The 19,884-nt window shown below is 49.7% G+C and overlaps 1 protein-coding gene and 1 long non-coding RNA gene across 3 annotated transcripts in view; one reads left to right on the top strand and one right to left on the bottom strand.

The window, feature by feature from the left end:
* INPP5D (inositol polyphosphate-5-phosphatase D) overlaps positions 1–19,884 on the top strand; it is a 115,936-nt gene that overhangs the window by 4,179 nt on the left and 91,873 nt on the right. Inside the window, exons 2-3 of one of the 2 annotated variants that reach the window (XM_082690639.1) lie at positions 234–604; positions 16,218–16,281. In XM_082690639.1, coding sequence (XP_082546765.1) covers positions 471–604; positions 16,218–16,281 — 198 coding nt within the window. In that variant the 5' untranslated portion in view covers positions 234–470. Of the gene's footprint in view, positions 1–233; positions 605–16,217; positions 16,282–19,884 lie in introns of those variants that run through there. The other variant, XM_082690640.1, reaches the window with a different exon arrangement.
* LOC309844249 lies at positions 14,335–19,225 on the bottom strand. The gene is made up of 2 exons (XR_014300565.1): positions 17,404–19,225; positions 14,335–15,132 (listed from the first exon to the last, which is right to left on the bottom strand). It is a non-coding gene; the product is annotated as an uncharacterized lncRNA (long non-coding RNA).

The raw sequence follows: 19,884 nt of genomic DNA, 5'->3' as shown, positions 1-19,884 counted from the left end.
CCGGGGTCGGAGAAGCAGCTCTGGGGCAGTGTAGGCCCGAAGGCGGAGGGATCTAGCCCGGGCGTGGCCCTCCCACGAGAACAGCAGGCCAGGCCGCTGGTGGCCACTGCTTTGGCCGGTCCACACCTGGTAGACCACCCTTCTCCAGAAGCCAGCCGTGGACCTCTCCACCCCAGAGCAGCTGCCTCGGTGGGGAGGGGCGGCAGGCGGGTGGGCGGGGTGGGAAGGAGCAGGCGGCCTCCCCGGCTGGTCTCCGCAATGAGGAAGTTCTCCGCGGCCGCTGGCTTCCTTTCCCCCGCCGAGCTCCTGAAACAGGAAGTCCGTCAGGGAGCTGGTGGCAGCAGCGGGGCAGCCGAGAGGGGACAGACAGACGGCGGCTCCAGCTCCCAGTGCAGGGGCCTCGGCGACCCTCAGTGGCGCGTCGGTCCTGCGGTGGCCGCCGGCCCCGCCCCGGGAGGCCCGTGCCCGCCATGGTCCCCTGCTGGAACCACGGCAACATCACCCGCTCCAAGGCCGAGGAGCTGCTGTCCAGGACGGGCAAGGACGGGAGCTTCCTCGTGCGCGCCAGCGAGTCCATCTCCCGGGCCTACGCGCTGTGTGTGCTGTAAGTGCGCGGCGCCCGCCCTGGCCGGGGAGGGGAGGCCGGCTGGGGCCTCGCGCCCACGCGGGGACAAATTGTCTTCATGGCACGGGATGCGTGTACCTGTCTTGCCTGTTGCCCAGATTTGTTGGTGGGTCCAGCCAAGGCCCACTGTGGGCCCTGCGGGGCCTTGGAGCTCAGGTTTTTTGCCCCAGGAGCTCCCTAGGACCACCGGGGACCTGGTCACCCTTGCCCGCTATCCAGGGGCGGTGGTGCCAGGGGCCGGGCCGGGGGTCTCCAGGCTCTGGGAGGCAGGTGGAAGCTCAGGGATCCGAAGCGGGTGCCTGTGTTGGAAAGCGGCTTGGTCAGCTCAGGTGTTGGTCTAAGTTGCCCAGCCTGGAAACCCTCGAGGAAGAACAGATGTGGCAAGAGAGAACCTTTCTGGAACCTAGGCTTTGGGTCCCTGGAGGAAGTTGTTGTTCGGGGAATCAGAATATGGGGTGGGTTCACTCCAGAAAGAGCTCTCAGTTCACCCCAAAGTTGCGTTCAGGGCCCTGAGAGCAGAGGAAGTCACCATCACTGACAGGGAGAGCCTCTTCTCTCCACACCCCAGCCCTGGGCTGTGTCCTCAGCCCTGGGCTGTGTCCCCAGCCAGTTTTTGCCTCTTGGCCATCATCAACTCTCCCCACACCCCCGCTTCACCCCACTTCCAGCTCTGGGATATTGCTGAAACCTCCAGTTGTCTTAACAACGGAGGAAACAGCCACTTGCTGAAGGTTCTTTTTTAAAACACCCTTGTTTGACCCATGTCTGAAAAAGGCCCTCACGCTTGCAGGCCTGTCATCTCACCACCCCTCAAGGCACTGTTGGGGATAGGTTGTCCCCCTGCTCCTCTCAGGTAGCATCCATGGACTTGCAGAAAGTCAGAACAGGCAGGATGGGAAGTAAGTCACTGACCGCAGACCTGTTTTGAGCATTGAGTGTAAGCGTTTGTCTTGCTGTTACCCCATTTCATCCTCACGGCAGCCTGAACTGCAGGGCCCCTGTCAGTCCCCTTTACAGAAGAGGAAACTGAGGCTCTGATGGGCTCAGAGACTGATGACAGTCAAAGCCAGGGCCATCTGCCCCCAGAGGCTGCATGCACCCAGGTAACTGGACCCTTGCTGCCCTGCTCCTAACGCCGTCAGGCCAAGTGTGAACATAGGGTTCCAGGGGACAGCAAGAGAAGCCAGGGTGCTGACAAGGATGCAGCTGGCCAGTGGTGTCAAATGCTGACTGCACCAGAGGCTCATCTCCCAAGGCCAACTTCCCCTACCACCCCCCACTTTTGCACTCAGGGGAAGGGACCCAGGACTTCCCCGCAGGCACTGCCTCTGTGGGCACCTGCCAGTGGGGCCTTGGAAAGGATGTGAACACTCCACACTGACTCCACTGGGCCCCCATGGCTCTCTCTTGCCCTGTGGACGGCTCAAGCTAGTGGGTGTTAGCTGTGGGCTGAGCCTCCCACTGAGAGTTTCCAGGACCCTCCCAGCGGCCCTTTGGTCAGGGTGCTCTGGCAGGGTGCTCAGGTTGTGCACAGGTTACAGACACGGTCTCTGACTCCGCGCTGGCAAGCCAGAGCTAGGGCTGGGTGTAGAGGCCCCTTGCGAACCTCTTGTCCCTCGGCCCCAGACTGCGAGTGAGTGGAAGGAGCTCTGAAAGGGGAGGCCTTTGGCTCCATTGCCCTGCTGGCTGGTGGCAGGCTGGGGTCTGGGCCTAGTTTTCTGTATTCCTTCCTCCCTCTGTCCTCCCCTCTGCCCATCTGCACTGAATTACTCTCAGAGTTGCAGCGAAGATACAGGGTCTGTTTCTTAGGGACGGTGTCCGTGGTGCCCACAGATGTCTGCTCTTCTCATAAGCTCCCATCCTCAAAGCCCTTTTAGGTACAGACCCCAGCGCTTGGATTCCTCCTAGTGCTAGGAACCCTGACAGGGTGAAAAGCAGCTGGGCTTTCCTCCATTTCCCAAGTGCTGTCTGTCTGGAAGTCAGCTAGGAGCGCAGGGATCCCGGGGAGCCAGGCCTGCAGAAGGAAGCCACCAGGAGCTTGCCCTCCCTCTCTAGAAACATCCAAGGGAAAAGGCTTCCTGGCCAGGCATGCCAAGACCTCCTTCTGCCTGTGCCCAGTGGCTGGAGCCTCTCCCCACTGCCCGCCAGTGAGTGAGGGGACAGCAGGGAAGCTAAGCTGCTGTGTTGGGAGCACCAGGAACTGTGTACACCTTCTCCCTGGTGGCCTTGGTGCCCAGGAAAGAGAATAGGATTTGACTATTTAAATGAAATGAGGGAGGGGGGAGGGAGACGCCGAAAGACAAGGCTGCAATTCAGGGCCGCCCACGTGACAAGAGCGCACCATCACCCCAGGCCTCGAAAACCCACATTTCCTCCCCAGAGGTCAGCCCTACCACCTGCCCCTGGGCAGGAAAGCTCAGCCCTTTCCTCCACAGCTCAGAGAGCCCTGCTGGAGGGAGATCCCAGAGGCCCTTCTTGGGCACAGAGAGCTGGAGGGGGAAGACCCCAGGCAGCTGGCCACGTGGTTTGAGTCTAGCTCTGCCATCTTGTGACAAGGGGCTTGAAAACATGAGGGACGGCCGGCTTGTCCAGATGGGGCTAGCGTCAGCCTCCCCTGACCCGACTCAAAGCTGCCACGGGGCACCTAGAGGGGGCGTCCGACCCATCTGGGATGGGGACATGAAGGGGTATCAAGCTCACGCCCTCCTCTCCTGCTAGGGTGGCCCGTCTGCATGGGGTCAGTGTTACCTGCAGGTGCTTATGCTGCAGAAAAGAGATATACCTTTGGGGATGCGGGGGTAGGGGTGTCCCTCCATGGAAGGGGCCTGGGGTCAGCAGGGTCAGCCTCCTCTTGCTCAGGCCGCACAGGCCGAACTAGAATGATGACCCAGTCTCTTTGGGACCACCACAAGCCCAGTTGGGTGGCCTTCCCACCACAGTGCACTAGAAAGGGTTGGTTTTCCTCCTGGGGGAAGAGCAGGCGTGTACAGCCTTTGGTTCAGGAACCAGCACCCCGTCTAGGCAGCCGGGGCAGGGAAGTGGTCTTGGTTTCCTCATGACAACAACCCTCTGTCCCCTGAGGTGCCCAGGCACAGCCACAGTTGCCTTCCCAGGGACAGTGTACCAGGCAGCCTTGACGGAGGCCTCGTCAGCACAGCCCCTAGGATAAAGAAGCACTAGAAGGACACTGAGCCACCAAAAGTTCCCTCAGAGAAGGCATTCTTCTTGTTGGGACACCAGAATGTGATAGGGCCACTGAGGTAGAGTAAGTCTTAAGCCTTGTTCCCCTAAGAGAAGGGGGTTGCTCACCTCTTCTGCCTAAAAATAACCCAAAAGACTCCTGAAGGCTTACTGTGTGCCCGGCTCCCTATTCTAGGTTCTTTACCTGGATTAACTCACTGTCCCTGATGGCCTTTGGAGGAAGGACTCCCATCATCCCCACTTTACAGATGAGGAAGCTGAGACCCAGAGAGGTTAGGCGGCCTGTCATGTTTATAGGACTGATAACGGGCAGGGTCAGGACTTGAACTCAGGCCATTCTCAGGAGAGAGAAAAGGAGGGGAGCCAGCCAGCCTAGGTGTGTGTGGGGTCAGGGAGGCCTGGAAAGGAGAGGCACAGAGAAGGGTCGTGGGAGGGCATTGATGTCCAGGAGAGGTGTAAAGCCATATCCTGTGGTGAGAATGCATGGCATGACCCCCTTCCTCCAATCCCCTTCCAACATTTGAGTCAGGTTTGCACTGCTCATTGCTTATTTTTGTGCAATGCAAAGAACTATTGGTTTTCATACTTGGTGTTGACAGAAAGTGAGGACAAATGCTGGCCCAGACAGTTGTCAGCAGCCAGAGCTAAAGGATCACGGGCTCTTGAAATCCCCTTTACGTAACAGCTTGTCCAAGGGCTACTCTTTTCAGTCTTCTCTCCAGGTTGAAGGCAGGCAGGAGTGGTGTGCCTGTGAAGGCCTGTGTGTTGAATGGGTCACTGGCATCTTCTATTTGAAGTGATTCAGAAGAGCCTGGTCCAGTCAAGTGTCTCCAGGTTTTCTGGGCCCATACCCAGCATTCTGGAACCAAAACAGGCTCTGGCTTTTGTGTGTTTTGCAAGCTGGCCTACCTGACAGGTTACATTCACATGAGCACAGACCCTGGTGCTTCTTCGTTGAGTGGTCCCCGCTCCTGAAGTGTGAGCCCAAGCATGGTGGAGAAATGGCACTGGTGCCCCTGACCAGGCCTTCCTGCTTGCCCCAGTGATGAAGTGAGGGGAAGCCCACCTTTCTTGCCCAAATCCCTGCGCTGAGACACTGTCCTAAGGGGGAGGCCCTCTGTGGTTGGCCATATCTGGTGTGAGTTCTATTCATGAGACACTAACCTCCCTGTCCCCACCCTGCATTGTCGCTGGTGACATGCCCAGTCCTTGGATTATAAATGGAATCATATATAATACGTGGCCACCTCTGTCCGGCTGTTTTCACCCAGCACAATGTGTTTAATTTCACCTGTGAGGCATCCTGAGTGTTCCTTTTTATGGCTAAATAATTGTTGTGTGGATAGACCACACTGTACATGTCCATGCATCAATTGATGGACATGTGGGTTGTTTCCATTTTGGGGGCTGTTGTGAACATTGCTCCTGTGAACATTCGTGTGCAAGTTTTTATGTGAACATAAAGACCATGTGTTTTCGGTGGTCTCGGGAGGAATTGCTGGGTCCTATGGTAATTCTAGCTTTTTGTGGGATTGTCACCCTGCTTTCACAGAAGCGGCTCTGTTTTCTGTACCCGTCAGCTGTGTGTGAGGGTTCTGATGCTCCCACATCTTTACCCAGCTTTGTCGTTGTCTTTTTGGTAATAACCATCCCAGGGTGGGTGTGAAGTGGCCTCTTGTTGCGACTTTTGAGTTGTGTTTCCGTAATGACCAATGATGTTGAGTTTCTTTTCATGTTGCTTGGCTATTTCTCTATCTTATTTGGAGAAATATGTATTCGGGTCCTCTGCCCTTTTAAAAAGACAGGGTTATCTGTCTATCTGTTGTTGTCATTGGATTATTGGGAGGGTAAAATGGGAGAGTGTGGGCAACGTGTGTGACCCAAGGCAAGGCACGTGATGAGCATCCACTGGCTATTATTTCGTACAAGTGATAGAGTGAGTAGTGACATCTCAGATGCAGGGGAGAATGGGTCGTCTGTGAAGAAAATTCCGCAGCAGAAGGAAAGAGGAGAGCTTGGGCCTGAGTGTCAGTTCAAGAACTTCCTGGAGGCCTGTAAGAGCCTCCAGGAGACAGTGAGCTGTCATGTGGGGCCTCATTGGAGGAAGCGCTCGAAGAGATAAGGCAGGAAGAACAGTTGAATGGTGCATGAGTGTCCAGTGGCTGCTGGGGCCAGGGTTGAGTGCCCAGAAGCCTGAGGGAGAGAGGGGTATGGGGCACGGATGCCAGGAAGAAGCACCAGGTAGATTGAAGAGAAAGTCAAGAAGGAATGGCGGCCATCTTAAGAGTGATTAACTAGTTTCCATTTAGGAGGGAGATCCTGAGGGGACAGAAGTCCTAAGGCTCTGAAGAGGGAGCCCAGCTTGTAGATAAGGTGGAGATCAGTGTGGGTAGCTGCAGCAGGCCTTGTCCTGGAGGGAAGTGGGGAGAACAAGCCCACAGTTCTGGGGACCAGATCTTTCCTTTCTCCCATGCTCACGTCACACCCCCTTTGTCCATTAAGTAGAAAAACTTCATCTTGGGGCACCTGGGTGACTCAGTTGTTAAGATCTGCCTTCAGGGGCACCTGGGTGGCTCAGTGGGTTAAAGTCTCTGCCTTCGGCTCAGGTCATGATCCCAGGGTCCTGGGATCAAGCCCTGTATCAGGCTCTCTGCTCAGCAGGGAGCCTGCTTCCCTTTCTCTCTCTGCCTGCCTCTCTGCCTACTTGTGATCTCTGTCTGACAAATAAATAAATAAATAAATCTTTCAAAAAAAACCAAAACAAACAAACAAAAAAAGATCTGCCTTTAGCTCAGGTCATGATCCCAGGGTCCTGGGATGGAGCCCCACATCTGCTCAGCAGGAGGCCTGCTTCTCCCTCTCCACTCCCCCTGCTTGTGTTCCCTCTCTCCCTGTGTCTCTCTCTGTCAAATAAACAAAAATCTTTAAAAAAAAAAATAAGATAAAAATGAAAAAAATATATATATATATAGTTTTAACAAGTACCAGCACCCAAACAATTTGGGTTCAGCTACTTTTTAAAAATAACCTCAGGTAGGGCTGGCTCCAAAATGGTCCGCTGCTCTAGCCTCCTCACTTACCAGCCAGGCACCTGGCCTCTGAAGAGGAGACCACTTGTGAGGCCATTGCTGGCATCGGAGGCCACGTAGAACTAGATCTGCTAATAAGCACTGCCGTGTCCCTTTCAAGTAACTTAAAAAAAAAATACAGCATTAAGGGGGTGCCAGGGTGGCTCCAAAAGCCTCTGCTTTTGGTTCACGTCATGATCCCAGAGTCCTGGGATGAGCCCCACATCAGGCTCTCTGCTCAGCAGGGAGCCTGCTTCCTCCTCTCTCTGCCTGCCTCTCTGCCTACTTGTGATCTCTGTCTGTCAAATAAATAAATAAAATCTTTTTAAAAAATACACCATTAAATATAATATATGAAGGGCACAAAGTGTAAAGGAGGAAAATAATTACCCAATTGCCGAGAGACCAACATAAATACTGTTAATTCGTGGGTGTATATTCTCTCTCTGCATTCCTCTTTCTCCCAGAGAGAGATAAATCTCTGTACTATATATTTAGCTCTAACCATGTCATTTTGGTTTGTGTTTTTTAGCAATGCTAACCTTTCCTGGTTAGTTAAAATTCTTTTCCCTAAATATCATATTTAACAGGTGCCAAAATTCTATTACATGATGTGCTGTAACTTCTGAAGCAAGTCTTGTATTGTCAGACATTTAAGTTACCAGCAGCGTTTTGTTGTTACAAACATGATGGTGATGAAGGGCTCAGTGCAGATGTGACATTTCTGGTTACAGATTCCCAGCGGTGGAATTACCGGATCAAAGAGCTGAAAAGTTTTTTAGTCTCTTGATACAGAAGGACAAATCACTTTCCAGAAATTTTGTTCGATTTTGTGTTATGGCCGGCTGTATGAGGGGTGCTCACCTCATTCCGGTCTCCTGGACTGAATATTTGCACTTAAAAATATCTGCACTTAAAAACGATCTGAGGGTTTTGAAGGGGCGGGGGGGGGGAGGAGGTTGGGGGAACCAGGTGGTGGGTATTAGAGAGGGCACAGATTGCATGGAGCACTGGGTGTGGTGCAAAAACAATGAATACTGTTACGCTGAAAAGAAATTTAAAAAAACATTATTAAGTTGCAAGGTGAAAGTGTTTCATTTCTGTTCCTTTTTCTTTGCATTTCTTGGTGGCAGTCCCAGGAAACTTGTTTGGTAGGACTGTTGACCTTCATAATTTGTCTTTGGAGAATGAGTTGTGCATTCTGTTTGCCATTTTTCTTATGAAGCTGTGGTTTTTCTGGTACCTGTTTGCATGAAGACCTTAGATCACTTTTTTTTTTTAAGATTTTATTTATTTATTTGACAGAGAGAGAGACAACCAAAGAGGGAACACAAGCAGGGGGAGTGGGAGAGGGAGAAGCAGGCTGAACAGGGAGCTGGACTTGGGGCTCCATCCCAGGACCCTGAGATCATGACCTGAGCCGAAGGCAGAAGCTTAACGAAGGAGCCACCCAGCTGTCCCTTAGATCACTTTTGTTGCAAATATTTGCACTGTGGTTTGCCTTTAAACTTTATGATTTCTTTGACATTCAGAGATTGTAAATTTTCATGAAGTCTATCAGTCTTTTTCCTTTGTGATTTTTTTTCTCCTTTGCTTTTCAATGTGAAGTGTCCATGCACAGCTATTTTGTTTTGTTTGTTTGTTTGTTTCTGTCCCCATTGGGAGGTGGGAGGGTTAGGACAGGGTCTGTGGAACTTGATAGACTCGGGCTAAGGATGATTGTGCCTGTCCAGCCTCCAGCAATTCTATGGGGTCTTGGTTTCCTCATCTGAAAAGCAGGGCTGAGAATGGCTACGTAGTAGTGGCGGCCGGTGGATTGAACAAATGTGTATATCCCATGCAAGGTATTTGGCAAAAACAGATGGAAGAATGATAGGCTTTTTGGGGATTTTATTTCTGGTTTTTGTTTTTCTTTTTGTCTTTACATTGAACACTTTAATCTCTCTGGAATTAAATCAGTGATTCAATGAATGGTGTAAGACAAAGGTGTATGTGTATTTTTTTAGTAACCAATCATCTTTCTCAGAAACTTTGACTAAATGGATTTATGCCTTTTCTGAGTCTTCTTTTCCTGTATATTAAGTATTATATATATCTTTCTTGCCTGTTTACCCTTTTCCACGTATGTCTGGTTTTCTTATGCCAAATACATCACCGCAATTTTGTAAGTTATTTTATTTTAGGATTTTCTTATCTGTTGTTTTTGAGTTTTCTTCCAGGTGAACCAGCTAGGAATTTTGTCAAGTTGGAAAAAATACAGTTGGGACTTCAATTCCAATGGCAGGAAATCCATAATATAACTTGTGGAAAGGAACATTTTAGTATTAGTCATTTATTTATTTAGTTATGTATCAGAGAGAGCACAAGCAGGGAGAGCAGCAGAGGGAGAAGCAGGCTCCCTGCTGAGCAAGGAGCCCAATTTGGGACTCGATCCCAGGACCCTGGGATCATGAGCTCAGCCAAAGGCAGACACTTAACTGACTGCACCACCCAGACATCCCAGGAATATTTTAGTATTAGTCTTAATGATAAGTACACATTCCTTTCTTTAAAATCTTGTAGTTTTCTTTCTATAGATCCTTTCTATTTCTCATTAGGATTACGTCTGATTACTTTATAGTTTTGTTACTTTTGTAAATGAAACCTTTTCTTCTCCAGTTACCCTTTTGTGGTAACTGATAACATACAGGGAATTTATAGGTTTTTATAAATTTAACTTTTATTCTGCCATTTTACTTACTCCTCATTATTTCAAACTGTTTTTCATTTGCTTCTCTTGGATTTTCTTGAGAGACCATCATGTTATATATAAATTGTGATCATTTTGTGGCCTACTTTCCAGGTACTTAGAACTCTGATTAAGGTTTTATAGTTTACTACATTGGCCAGTATTTCTAAAACATTGCAGTGGAGGATATTGGGAAGAGAAGAGATGTACCTCAGGAGGTTCTGTGAGAGTCAAACATGACACTGCCTGGGAAGGACTTGATATAATATCCACACGAAGTTAGCTCTTGATAAAAGTGAATTTTCACTCTTTGTCGTGTCAAACGAGGACCCCTCTTTTCCTAGTTTTATAAAGTTTTGAATGACTAAGTATTTAATTTGATGGGATGCCTTTTTAATATCTATTGAGATGATTATGTTGTTTCCCTTATTTCATTTACTGGCATAATAGCTTAAATTTATAAACTCCCTAACATTAACCTCTTTCGCAGAATTAAAATGAACTGTTCTGTTCTTGATTATATTAATATTTTTGGTATTCTGAATTTTATTTAGAATTTTTGTATATATGCTCATAGGTGATATTGATTTATATGATTTTGGTCAAGTTAAGGTTTAAGAGCCATGGGGGCGCCTGGGTGGCTCAGTGGGTCAAAGCCTCTGTCTTCGGCTCAGGTCATGATCGCAGGGTCCTGGGATCGAGCCCCATATTGGGCTCTCTGCTCAGCAGGGAGCCTGCTCCCTCTCTCTCTGCCTTCCTCTTTGCCTACTTGTGATCTCTGTCAAATAAATAAATAAAATCTTAAAAAAAAAAAAAAGGTTTAAGAGCCATGGAAATGATAAAACATGGAGACATTTATGTGACATCATTATTATCTGATTTTTTTGAAATATTAAAAAAAGTTTGGCAGAGGTGCTTTTCCTCAGAGCCACTTACAGAGACCATTTTTATTTATTTATTTTTACTTAATTTTTAAGCAATCTCCACACCCAACATGGGGCTCTAACTCACAACCCCAAGATCAAGAGTTGCATGGTCCACTGACTGAGCCAGCCAGGCATCCCCAGAGATAATTTTCAAATATTTGCTTCAGTTTCTTCTTTGGTGTTGATTGATTTTTGTTTTCTATCTCTTGTTTCACTTTCAGTAAGTTATCTTTATTTTTCAGAGAACAGTCCATTTGTTGAGCTTTTTGAGTGTTCTAACACACAGTTGTACATAGTTTTCTGTAATTTTCAGATTTCTCTTTTGTTACTGTTCTTTCTTCTTTTTCTCTTTCTGATTTTGTTTCCTCTTTGTGTTCGCTGGGCTCCTAGCAGGGAAGAGATGGCTTAATCCAGAGGTTTGACAGGGAAGGCAGCACAGCCTGGAACTAGCAACCTGGGGAACCCATTCTCATACCTAAAGAGCCAGAGGACAGGCTGTCATCAGGCCTTCTGCTGGAGGTAGGGTGGGGTCAGGGGACCAAATGCCTCCCTCAGGTGTTCCTCTCACTTGCCTGTGCCAGACCTGTGTGAGGCAGCCCACACGGTCCATCTCCCAGACACAAGGCAGATGGAAAATGATGGACCCAGTCTAGATGGCGGGTAGGAAGAAGGTGAACATTTTTTTCTTTCCTTTATTCAATTTGCCCAAGGGTTGGCCACTTAATTTTCAGCTTTTCAAGTCATATGCTCTTAGATTCAGTACCTGTTTTGTTTTTTATTTTTATTTAAAAAATTATCTCTGTTTTCAGAAACCTCTACTTATGTTTGAGGACAGAGCTCTGTCTCTATTTCTCTTGTTCCCTCCCTGTCTTTTCTTGCTGTACCGACTTTCTTGAGTTTTTCTTCTTTGTTAGCATTCTCCAGGACATGAGCTGCTGTTTATCGCCTCAGATGTGGTGTTTCATGCTGACTCGTGAACTCCTGGGTTTTCCCATCTGATCGCTTTTCCTCGTCTCACGCTGCTCAGACTTTACCATCGATCTTCCTGGGCCGGAGATGCAATGGTGGACTGAGTTCTCAAGTCAGATTTCGCCAAAATGTCTTTTATTCTTTGTGTAGTGATTCTATGAAACATGGAAGGAACACCTTTGAGTCCTTAGGAAAATGATGCCCTTCTTTGGAGTGGTGCAATGTTTTCGTAAGTCTGGCGACTTTTCTTTTCTGACAAAGAACTGTTGGGAAAAGTTGGAACAGATTCTTTTGGAGAACAGAGTGGGTTTCTGCCCAAATCCTCTTCCTAGAGACATAAAAGACCAGCAGGGATGGGGGTGGGAGCCCCAATCTGAGATCCAGCTGATGGAGGTAAGTGATGAGGGGTGGTGTGGCTCACAGATAGGTGGGCTTCCTCCCAGGGGTCTCATACAAGGAACAATGTGCTGGACTCCCAGCTGCTGGGGCAAGGTACTCAACAGACCCCCAACAGCACTCTGGCTGCCTCCCCTCCACCTTTCACTTGGCCACCTGGCCTCCTCTCACCTTCTTTCTTCTGAACTAATGGCCTCTTATAATTCATCCATTTTCTGACTCTCTTTGGCTGGATTCTTTGAGGTTTTGGTGGTAAGTAGTGAACACCTTTGGTTCCTAGGGCTGACATACATTTTCTCTTGTCTCTTTATCAGTCCAAGTGGCTTTTTGAATGCAGGGTTTCCACCCCTTGTTCCCCCACCCCATCTTGTCCAGAAGTCTACAACATTTAAGCCAGAAAAAAAAAAATGTACAAACAACACCAGAAATTAGAACTGATATATTATAAGAATTACAAACAGGTTTAAAAACAATTATAGAGCACACTAAGCCGATTGACAGAGTGAGACAGAGACACTAATGAGGTTCTTGAACTTTATTTAATTTTATTTTTCAAAAATTTTTAAAAGATTTTATTTATTTATTTGACAGAGAGAGATCACAAGTAGGCAGAGAGGCAGGCAGAGAGAAAGGGGGAAGCAGGCTCCCTTCTGAGCAGAGAGCCCGATGTGGGGCTCAATCCCAGGACCCTGGGATCATGACCTGAGCCAAAGACAGAGGCTTAACCCACTGAGCCACCCAGGTGCCCCAGGTTCTTGAATTTTAGAGTTTGATTTCTCTGTCCCCTCATACCCCCAACCCCCATGAGTCTCACCATGGTAGAAGATGTTTCTGGGCCCACTTGTCCGTGTTCACTTGGCCCGGAGTAGTCATGTAGAAATAGTCATATGTATCCAAGAGAATAAAAATGCCACAGTGTTTCTTTCTGCTTCCATTGGCTTGCCCTCTTGTGCTTGAGTAGACCTTCCCAAACCATATTAGGATTGCTCTAGTAATGTGCTGCTCAGAGGAAGCCTCTTCCCACTTAGGACAGGGTGGGCACCTGTTATCATGTTATCAGTCACGTGGGAAATTTGTTCTCAGCCCCACTTCACCTGAGAGTGGAACAATGTCCCACGTACCTCGGTCTCCAGGGGGCACTCTTCCTGACATGGTTGCCCTGAAAGGCAACCCAGTCCCTGGAAGGAGTAGCAACTGAGGACCTAAGGGGTTAGCCCCCTAAATTGTTGCTAAATCCCCACAAAGAGCTGGGAAGGGCTGTACGAGACTGTCGTAGTGCGTGCGCCGTCTGGATTACGTTGTAGGGCAGCTGCTGTCAAAGAGGATTTTGTCGTGGACCCTTCACTAAACACGCCACGTGTAAGACTGTGCGCCTGTGTGTATACATGTAGGTCACGCATCTGTGTGTACACACCCGTATGTACATGTATACATGCGTGTTCTCTGTTTGTATGTGTGTGTATTTGTACATGTTTATGCGTCTGGGACCAGAGTAAAGTGCAGCTGCTGAGGAGTGGTGGGGGAGGGCTGGGGAGCCCCCTCACCTGCCTGCAGAGCCCCTTTTCCCCCTCATGCAGTCTGGAACAGCCCATCTCCGGTGGGCGGGGCGTGCAGGGCGTGGTGACGCGGTACATTTTCCCTCCCAGACTGTGAACTGACCCAGCTGCAGGGACAGTGTGTCCAGCCCCATGTGTGGTGGCTGCTGAGATGTCACTGTCTAAGGGAGAGTGTCCTCTCTTTCTATTGTACTCGCTTCTGAGTTCTGATCTGTCTGGGTCACATGGAACTGGAACCCCTTCACATTTCAGTGTTCCTAGAACCTCTCTGAAAAAGCCAGAACGGCTTGTCTGCCACATTTGATTAACTAAAGGGCCTTCCTGTCGTGTGCAGCTGTCTCTGCCCCTGTCCTGGTGACCCTCTTCTTTTTGTTGCAAGGCTGATGTTTGGGGCCTGCTCCCCTTCTTTGCCCTCAGCCAAGAAAGACTGTTTTGGGCCTGGTCTCATTTGCATATCTACCAGCGGAAGTGTCTTGAGAACAAGCAGTGGAAGAGGAAGATAAGGGCCGGGCAGGGTGGGGCTACCCCAGGGCTCTGCAAAGGGGGCTGAGGCTGGGGTGGGAGGAAGGGGGAGATGGGGGTCTGGGGCGATTCACCATTTCTGGGACATCTCCAGGAGGTGAGGTGACAGTGCCCTAGAGAGTCATCCTTGCTGACTCTGAAATAAGCCAGTAGTGGCTTCCTCTCGGGCTCTGGACACAGGACAGGGTACACAGTGATGAGCATTCAGAGACGAGACAAAGACAGAAAAAGAAACTTCCCTGCGAGAAATGAAGAGCCGGGTGGAAGCAAAATTACCCAAAATATTCTCCAAAACTTTCTTGAAACATCCATTGGTTCAAAAGCCAAAAAAAGATTGTAAAACTTGACCACATAAAATCATTTAATCTCTACACAGCCTTAAAAAAAAAAAAATCCACCAACACCGTCAACAATAAATAATTCCAAAATATATTGCGGCATGTATCGAAGTCTTACAAATAAATAAGCAAAAGGTGATTAAAAAAAAAAAAAATAGAGTAAGCCAAACACATGAAAAGAAATTCTCAGAAAAAGAAAGACGAATAGTGAAACATGGGAACACAGTCAACCTTTCTCATAAAGAAAGGCAGATTAAAGTGAGTACTCATTTTTCTTTAACCTCTCAGATTTGCAAAGATTAACATGTCTGATAGCAGCCTGCTGGCAGGGGGTGGGGAAACAGACATATCCGGTTAGTGGGAGAGAAAAGTGACATAGACAGCCTCGCAGGGCGGTGATCATCAGTCCCGTCAGTCTCCCTCAAAACACAAAGCCCACGTCTTTCGTGCGGCTCTTCTCCTGGTGGTGATCTCCCCACAGCCGCTAGTAAATGTCAGCACGTGCAGGGTCCGGCGTGTTCCAGGCACTATTCTAAATGCTCCTCCCACGTTAACTCACTCAGTGGACACAGCGACAGATGGCCGGGGTTGTTAGGGTCCCCATCGCACTGATGGGGAGGCTGCATCTGTAACTTCAGCCATCCCACGAGGTGTAGGCGCTAAGAGGCTCACTTAGGCGCTAAGAGGCTCACTGCAACACCGTTTAGGAGAGTAAAAAGCTAAAAGTAATTACCCAGCCGTCATCATGGGCCAGTCAAATAAATGATCATATAACTGCATGGTGGGATGTGAGTTGGAGAGACCTGTAAAATATGTTTTTTGGTGGGAAAAGCAAATGTCAGAACAACATATATATGGTGATATTATGTGCACTTAAAAAGATATGTAATATAGGGGCGCCTGGATGGCTCAGTGGGTTGGGCCTCTGCCTTCGGCTCAGGTCATGGTCTCAGGGTGCTGGGATGGAGCCCCGCATCGGGCTCTCTGCTCAGCGGGGAGCCTGCTTCCCTTCCTCTCTCTCTCTGCCTACCTCTCTGCCTACTTGAGATCTCTGTCTGTCAAATAAATAAATAAAATCTTAAAAAAAAAAAGATATGTATATATATAAGTTTGAGTGTACATTTAAGAGTTCTGGGATGAGTTACAAAAAGGAGTAGTAAATCAAAGAAGCAGGGCTCAACAGAAGGGGGAGGAGACATTTCTTTTTCTTTTCTCTCTTTTTTTTAAAGATTTATTTATTTATTTGACAGAGAGAGAGAGAGATCACAAGTAGGTGGGGCTCCATCCCAGCACCCTGGGATCATGACTTAAGATGAAGAGAGATGCTTCAACGACTGAGCCACCTAAGTGTCCCTAAACTAGTGTATAACTTTAAATGCTAGTTAAAGAGGAACGCCTGGGTAGCTTAGTTGGTTAAGCAGCTGACTCTTGATCTCAGCTCAGGTCTTAATCTCAGGGTCATGAGTTCAAGCCCCACATTGAAAAATAATAATAATAAAATAAAATAAAATCTAGTAAAAGAACACATACAAATGTTGAATCAAGTGCCAGACACCCTGGAGGGGCTAAATACTCTTGAAGTTATGTCTTGAGGGTAGATACCTTTAAATCAAACCACACAGCTGTCAAGTGCCCATGTAAATCATGCCCAAAAGACCCCACATGGCTTTTCCTGGAACTCCTTGAGTGGTGGGCAGGGGGCAGAGGGAAGGGTCCTCAGACTGGGGCTGCTTGATGTCACGGCTGATCTCCACCTTGGAATGGTCAGCTCCAAAGTTCAGAGTCATGCTTAGCTTCTTCGAGCCATGTCAGGGATTCCTGTCTTTTCAGTTCCCAGAGAAATGAATTCCCTCACATGGGTTCTAACGAAGCTTTTGGTCTATTTCAGATACCGGAATTGTGTTTACACGTACAGGATTCTGCCCAATGAAGATGATAAATTCACTGTCCAGGTAAGCCCTTTGTCAAGCTGGACATCTGGCCCTGAGTAGAGCTGGTATTGGCAGAGAAAGGGACAGAGAGGAAGAAGACAGAAAAGAAAGGATGTGCCCCAAACACACGGACATGAGGGCCTGGCTAAGCCTCTTTCTCCCCAGAAGTCTGCGGGTGGGGGTGGCTTGGTTGGTAAGCGGAGACCCCACTCCACTGGGGGAGGGTGCCTGGAGACAATGGAAAGGGATTGTAGCTTGTTGCTTATTTTCTGCAGTGAGCTCAACTGAGTAAGGGTCGGTGGTCCAGGAGGGAGAGAGAGGAGAGGAACTTCTAGGAGAACAGACCAGTTTTATCTGAGGGCCTAGATGATCGCCCAATGGGTCAACACAAAACAGTGCTTTCCATTTGTAGACACCTGTTCTGCCAAAGGCTGACTGAAGCTCGTGGCACCTGGTGGCACCGTGTAGAGTCCAAGTGTGTAAAACTTGCTATTAAACATTAACAAAGAATTGGCTGCGGCAAGTCTTTCCAAGGCTGAGTCTGAAAAGCCCACCCCACCCCCCAGAGTTTGCATGACAAACGTCATGGGCTCTGTGTGACCACAAGGCATAAAGACGGAGTGGTGTGGAGGCCCAGGGAGCTATTTTTATCTGGCTGCATTAAGGGTGGGGGGTGGTGTCAGAACAAAGGAGATGTCCTCAGGGTGGGGGCAGAGGAGTCATGCTCCATTCTCCGGACTGTGGTCAGAGGCACCAAAAAAAGTTGCACCCATGTGCCCAGCAAAGGGCAGGGATGGACCAGGGTTCGGATGCCATGTCATGGAGGACAGCCACAGGGCCTGTGGGGTTTAGCTGAAAAGAAAGTCCAAGTGGAGGAGAGGTGGGGCATGATCACAGATTCCAAAATGTGAAGGGAACGACACATTTTGGCCAGAGCTAGGATGCCGTTGAGGGCAGGACACCAGAAAGGTGTTGGGGACACTTGTCATTGAAAATGCCTCAAGGAGGTGAAGGCCTGTGGAGTAGAACACCTCTGGGAAGATGACAGGGGCCAAAGGGATTGCTTCAAGTGAGCCACTAAGTCAGAGAATGAGACCCTAAGGGGGTACTTAAACCAACCCCGGGGCTTTCAAAGCTACGTACCTGGGCAGCTGGGGCTCTTTGAGGCAGGGGCTTCTGGGAGATGCCAGTTTGGGCTCATTTGGTGTCACCCCACCCGATAGAGGTCAGGCTGAGTCCTCTGGGCTGCTTCATCCTTCCCGGTGGGTGTCTGCACCAGGATCTGAAGAATATCCATTTGGATGTTTCTTGTGCGTCTGGGGCACCCACATATCTCAGCCCTGTCACCAGGGATGAATGGTGGCACCCCGAGCATCAGACGGTCCTTTCAGGTCCTTGGCAGCTGCTTGTCATGGGCACGGTGGTCTCCCCGGAGGGGAGTCTTGTGTGGGGCGGGCCATGGGCCCCCACAGCCTCCGCGGTGTTGTGTGAGTCTAGGATGCTGTGAGCTTTCCTGGCCAGGTTGGCACCTTTGACAGGCGGTTTGCTGAAAGGAGTATCAACTCTCTTAAGTTAAAAGTTGGTCAATGCTTTTGATCTTTTTTCCCCTTGTGGTTTCTTCTATTCCTTCAAAGTGAAGACGACTTCAAGTATGACTAGGCCTTGAGCTGGAAAAGACATAACTCTGTGGCTTCTTGTGCGCATGGCTATACCCGCGGCCTGCAAACAGGCCCTGACTGAGCCTGGCATGTCCCCCTCTCACCCTTACGTCCTTGTCACCGTGGCTGTGTGTTCCCGGGAGTTGCTCCCTGTCCCGAGGTGGTTTCAGAATCTGGGGCCTCATCAGGCTTTCAGGGTATCAAAGAGCGGAGCCTTGCTTTGACTGACCCCTGTAAGGAGTGGGCAGCCTGTGAGGGAAAAGGCCTGGCCTGGGACCAGAGGCCCCCCCAAGTGTGCCCCGCCATGCCTCAGCCCCCCTTTGCCCGTCTGTTCTTCTCCCCGAGACAGGTGTCCTTCTCAGTTACCAGTCCCCAGAGGGGATCTGGGTGGCTCAGCCACCAACAGCTTTCTCTGCACGGGTCACTCAGGGGCCACAGGCTGGCTTGTCAGCCAGGTGCCCAAGCAGCTGCCCGCCCCCACAGTCAGAGCAGGAGGACAGAGCTGGTGACCTGAGGCCATGCTCAACCAGAGTGATGGGCAGGCAGTCTTCGTAGAAAAGCTGGGGCCCTGCTGGACCGGAGGGCTGGGCCAGGCCTGGGCCTGTGGCCTCTTGGGTGGCCCACAGCAGGGAACCAGGGTGCAGGGATCTGTGGGGCCCAGGCAGTCTGTGGAAGCTTCCCCTCCGAAGGATACACCTTCCCATAAAAACACGACACCTTCCTGAGATCACAGAAGTAGAAGGCTCCCGGGTAGCATGCTGAGACTCATGTGCAAGGAGGTGAAATAAGAGATCCGACCGGCTCTCCGTCCTGACCCACTCTTGCTTATTTTTAACCCTGGTTCCTCTTTTCATGTCGAGGCAAAACCTCATACTCTTTTCTGAGTCGAGCCACAGTTTCTAAATAACTCATTCCTTACACCTGAGTCTGCTTATTGCCACCAGTGTGGGGCCCCTAAAATTAGAATCTGGCTTGAAAAACTTGTCCAAAGAAAGCACCGGCGGCTTGACTCTCTTTCTTACTTGAGTTCCCTCCGCTTTTCTCGCTGGGGCTTCTGTCTTTTTGGACAAAACCAAAAAGCCACCCCACCTCCGATCATCACAGAAGGACCTCAGGCAGTGGGTCTGTGTGTCATGGCGCATGACCATTCCATTTGGGTCAGGAAGAGGAGCGATCCTGACCCTCCAGGGCCTTGCTCTCTCTCCACGTTTCTCAGACTTTGGGGAACTCAGAGAGGGGGAGGGAAGGCTGTAGCTTCATTCCCCTCCCCTGCTGCGAGTATGAAGGTAGCTGAGGCCTGCAGAAGGCGGAGCTCACCCCCAGGTCTCCACCCCAGAAAGTGTGTCCAGACCTGGCTGGGTGTTGGATCCCTGAGAAGGGTACAGAAGCAGGGAGGTGTCACCTCTCGGGGAGAGAGGCCTCCTTTCCTTCCCATGGTTGTCAATGGCCTCTGTTCAAAAGTGGCCTCTGGCCCTTGCGGTTGATCAGTGAGGTACCTAGAACAAAGGCAGGAAAGCCGACGATGTGTAAAACACCCACCCGGGTGAGTGACTGGCAGGGGGGGACCCACCACCACCACCTCCACCTCTGCCGTCTTTCTTCACTGGGAGGAAACAGATGTCAAATAAAACAACCACCTCTGCTGACCCCCATAAGTCAGTCCTACCTCCTGCTCAGGTGAGGGAGGGAAGGACAAATGGAAGACAAAGAGATGGAGGGAAGGGGAGGAAGACAACGGAGAGAAAGGAAAGAAGGAAAGAGAAATGGATGAGAAGAGAAAGAGGAACAAGAGAAAATGGAGGGGTAGAGGTGGGTGATAGTGGGAGCAATGTTCTAGAAGGTTCTAGGCAGTGCCTAGGGGTGGCGAGAAGAGGGCAGGTGCTGTGGTCATCAGTCTCTCTCAGCTCTGCCCCTTGGGCTGTGGATTTCTCTGCCTCAGTTACCTCAGGAGCCTGCAGAATTATCA

This window comes from Mustela nivalis (assembly GCF_964662115.1).
Source record: "Mustela nivalis genome assembly, chromosome: 11".
In the NCBI taxonomy this organism is placed as follows: Eukaryota; Metazoa; Chordata; class Mammalia; order Carnivora; family Mustelidae; genus Mustela; species Mustela nivalis.
This window is presented reverse-complemented; position numbering and strand designations above follow the sequence as displayed.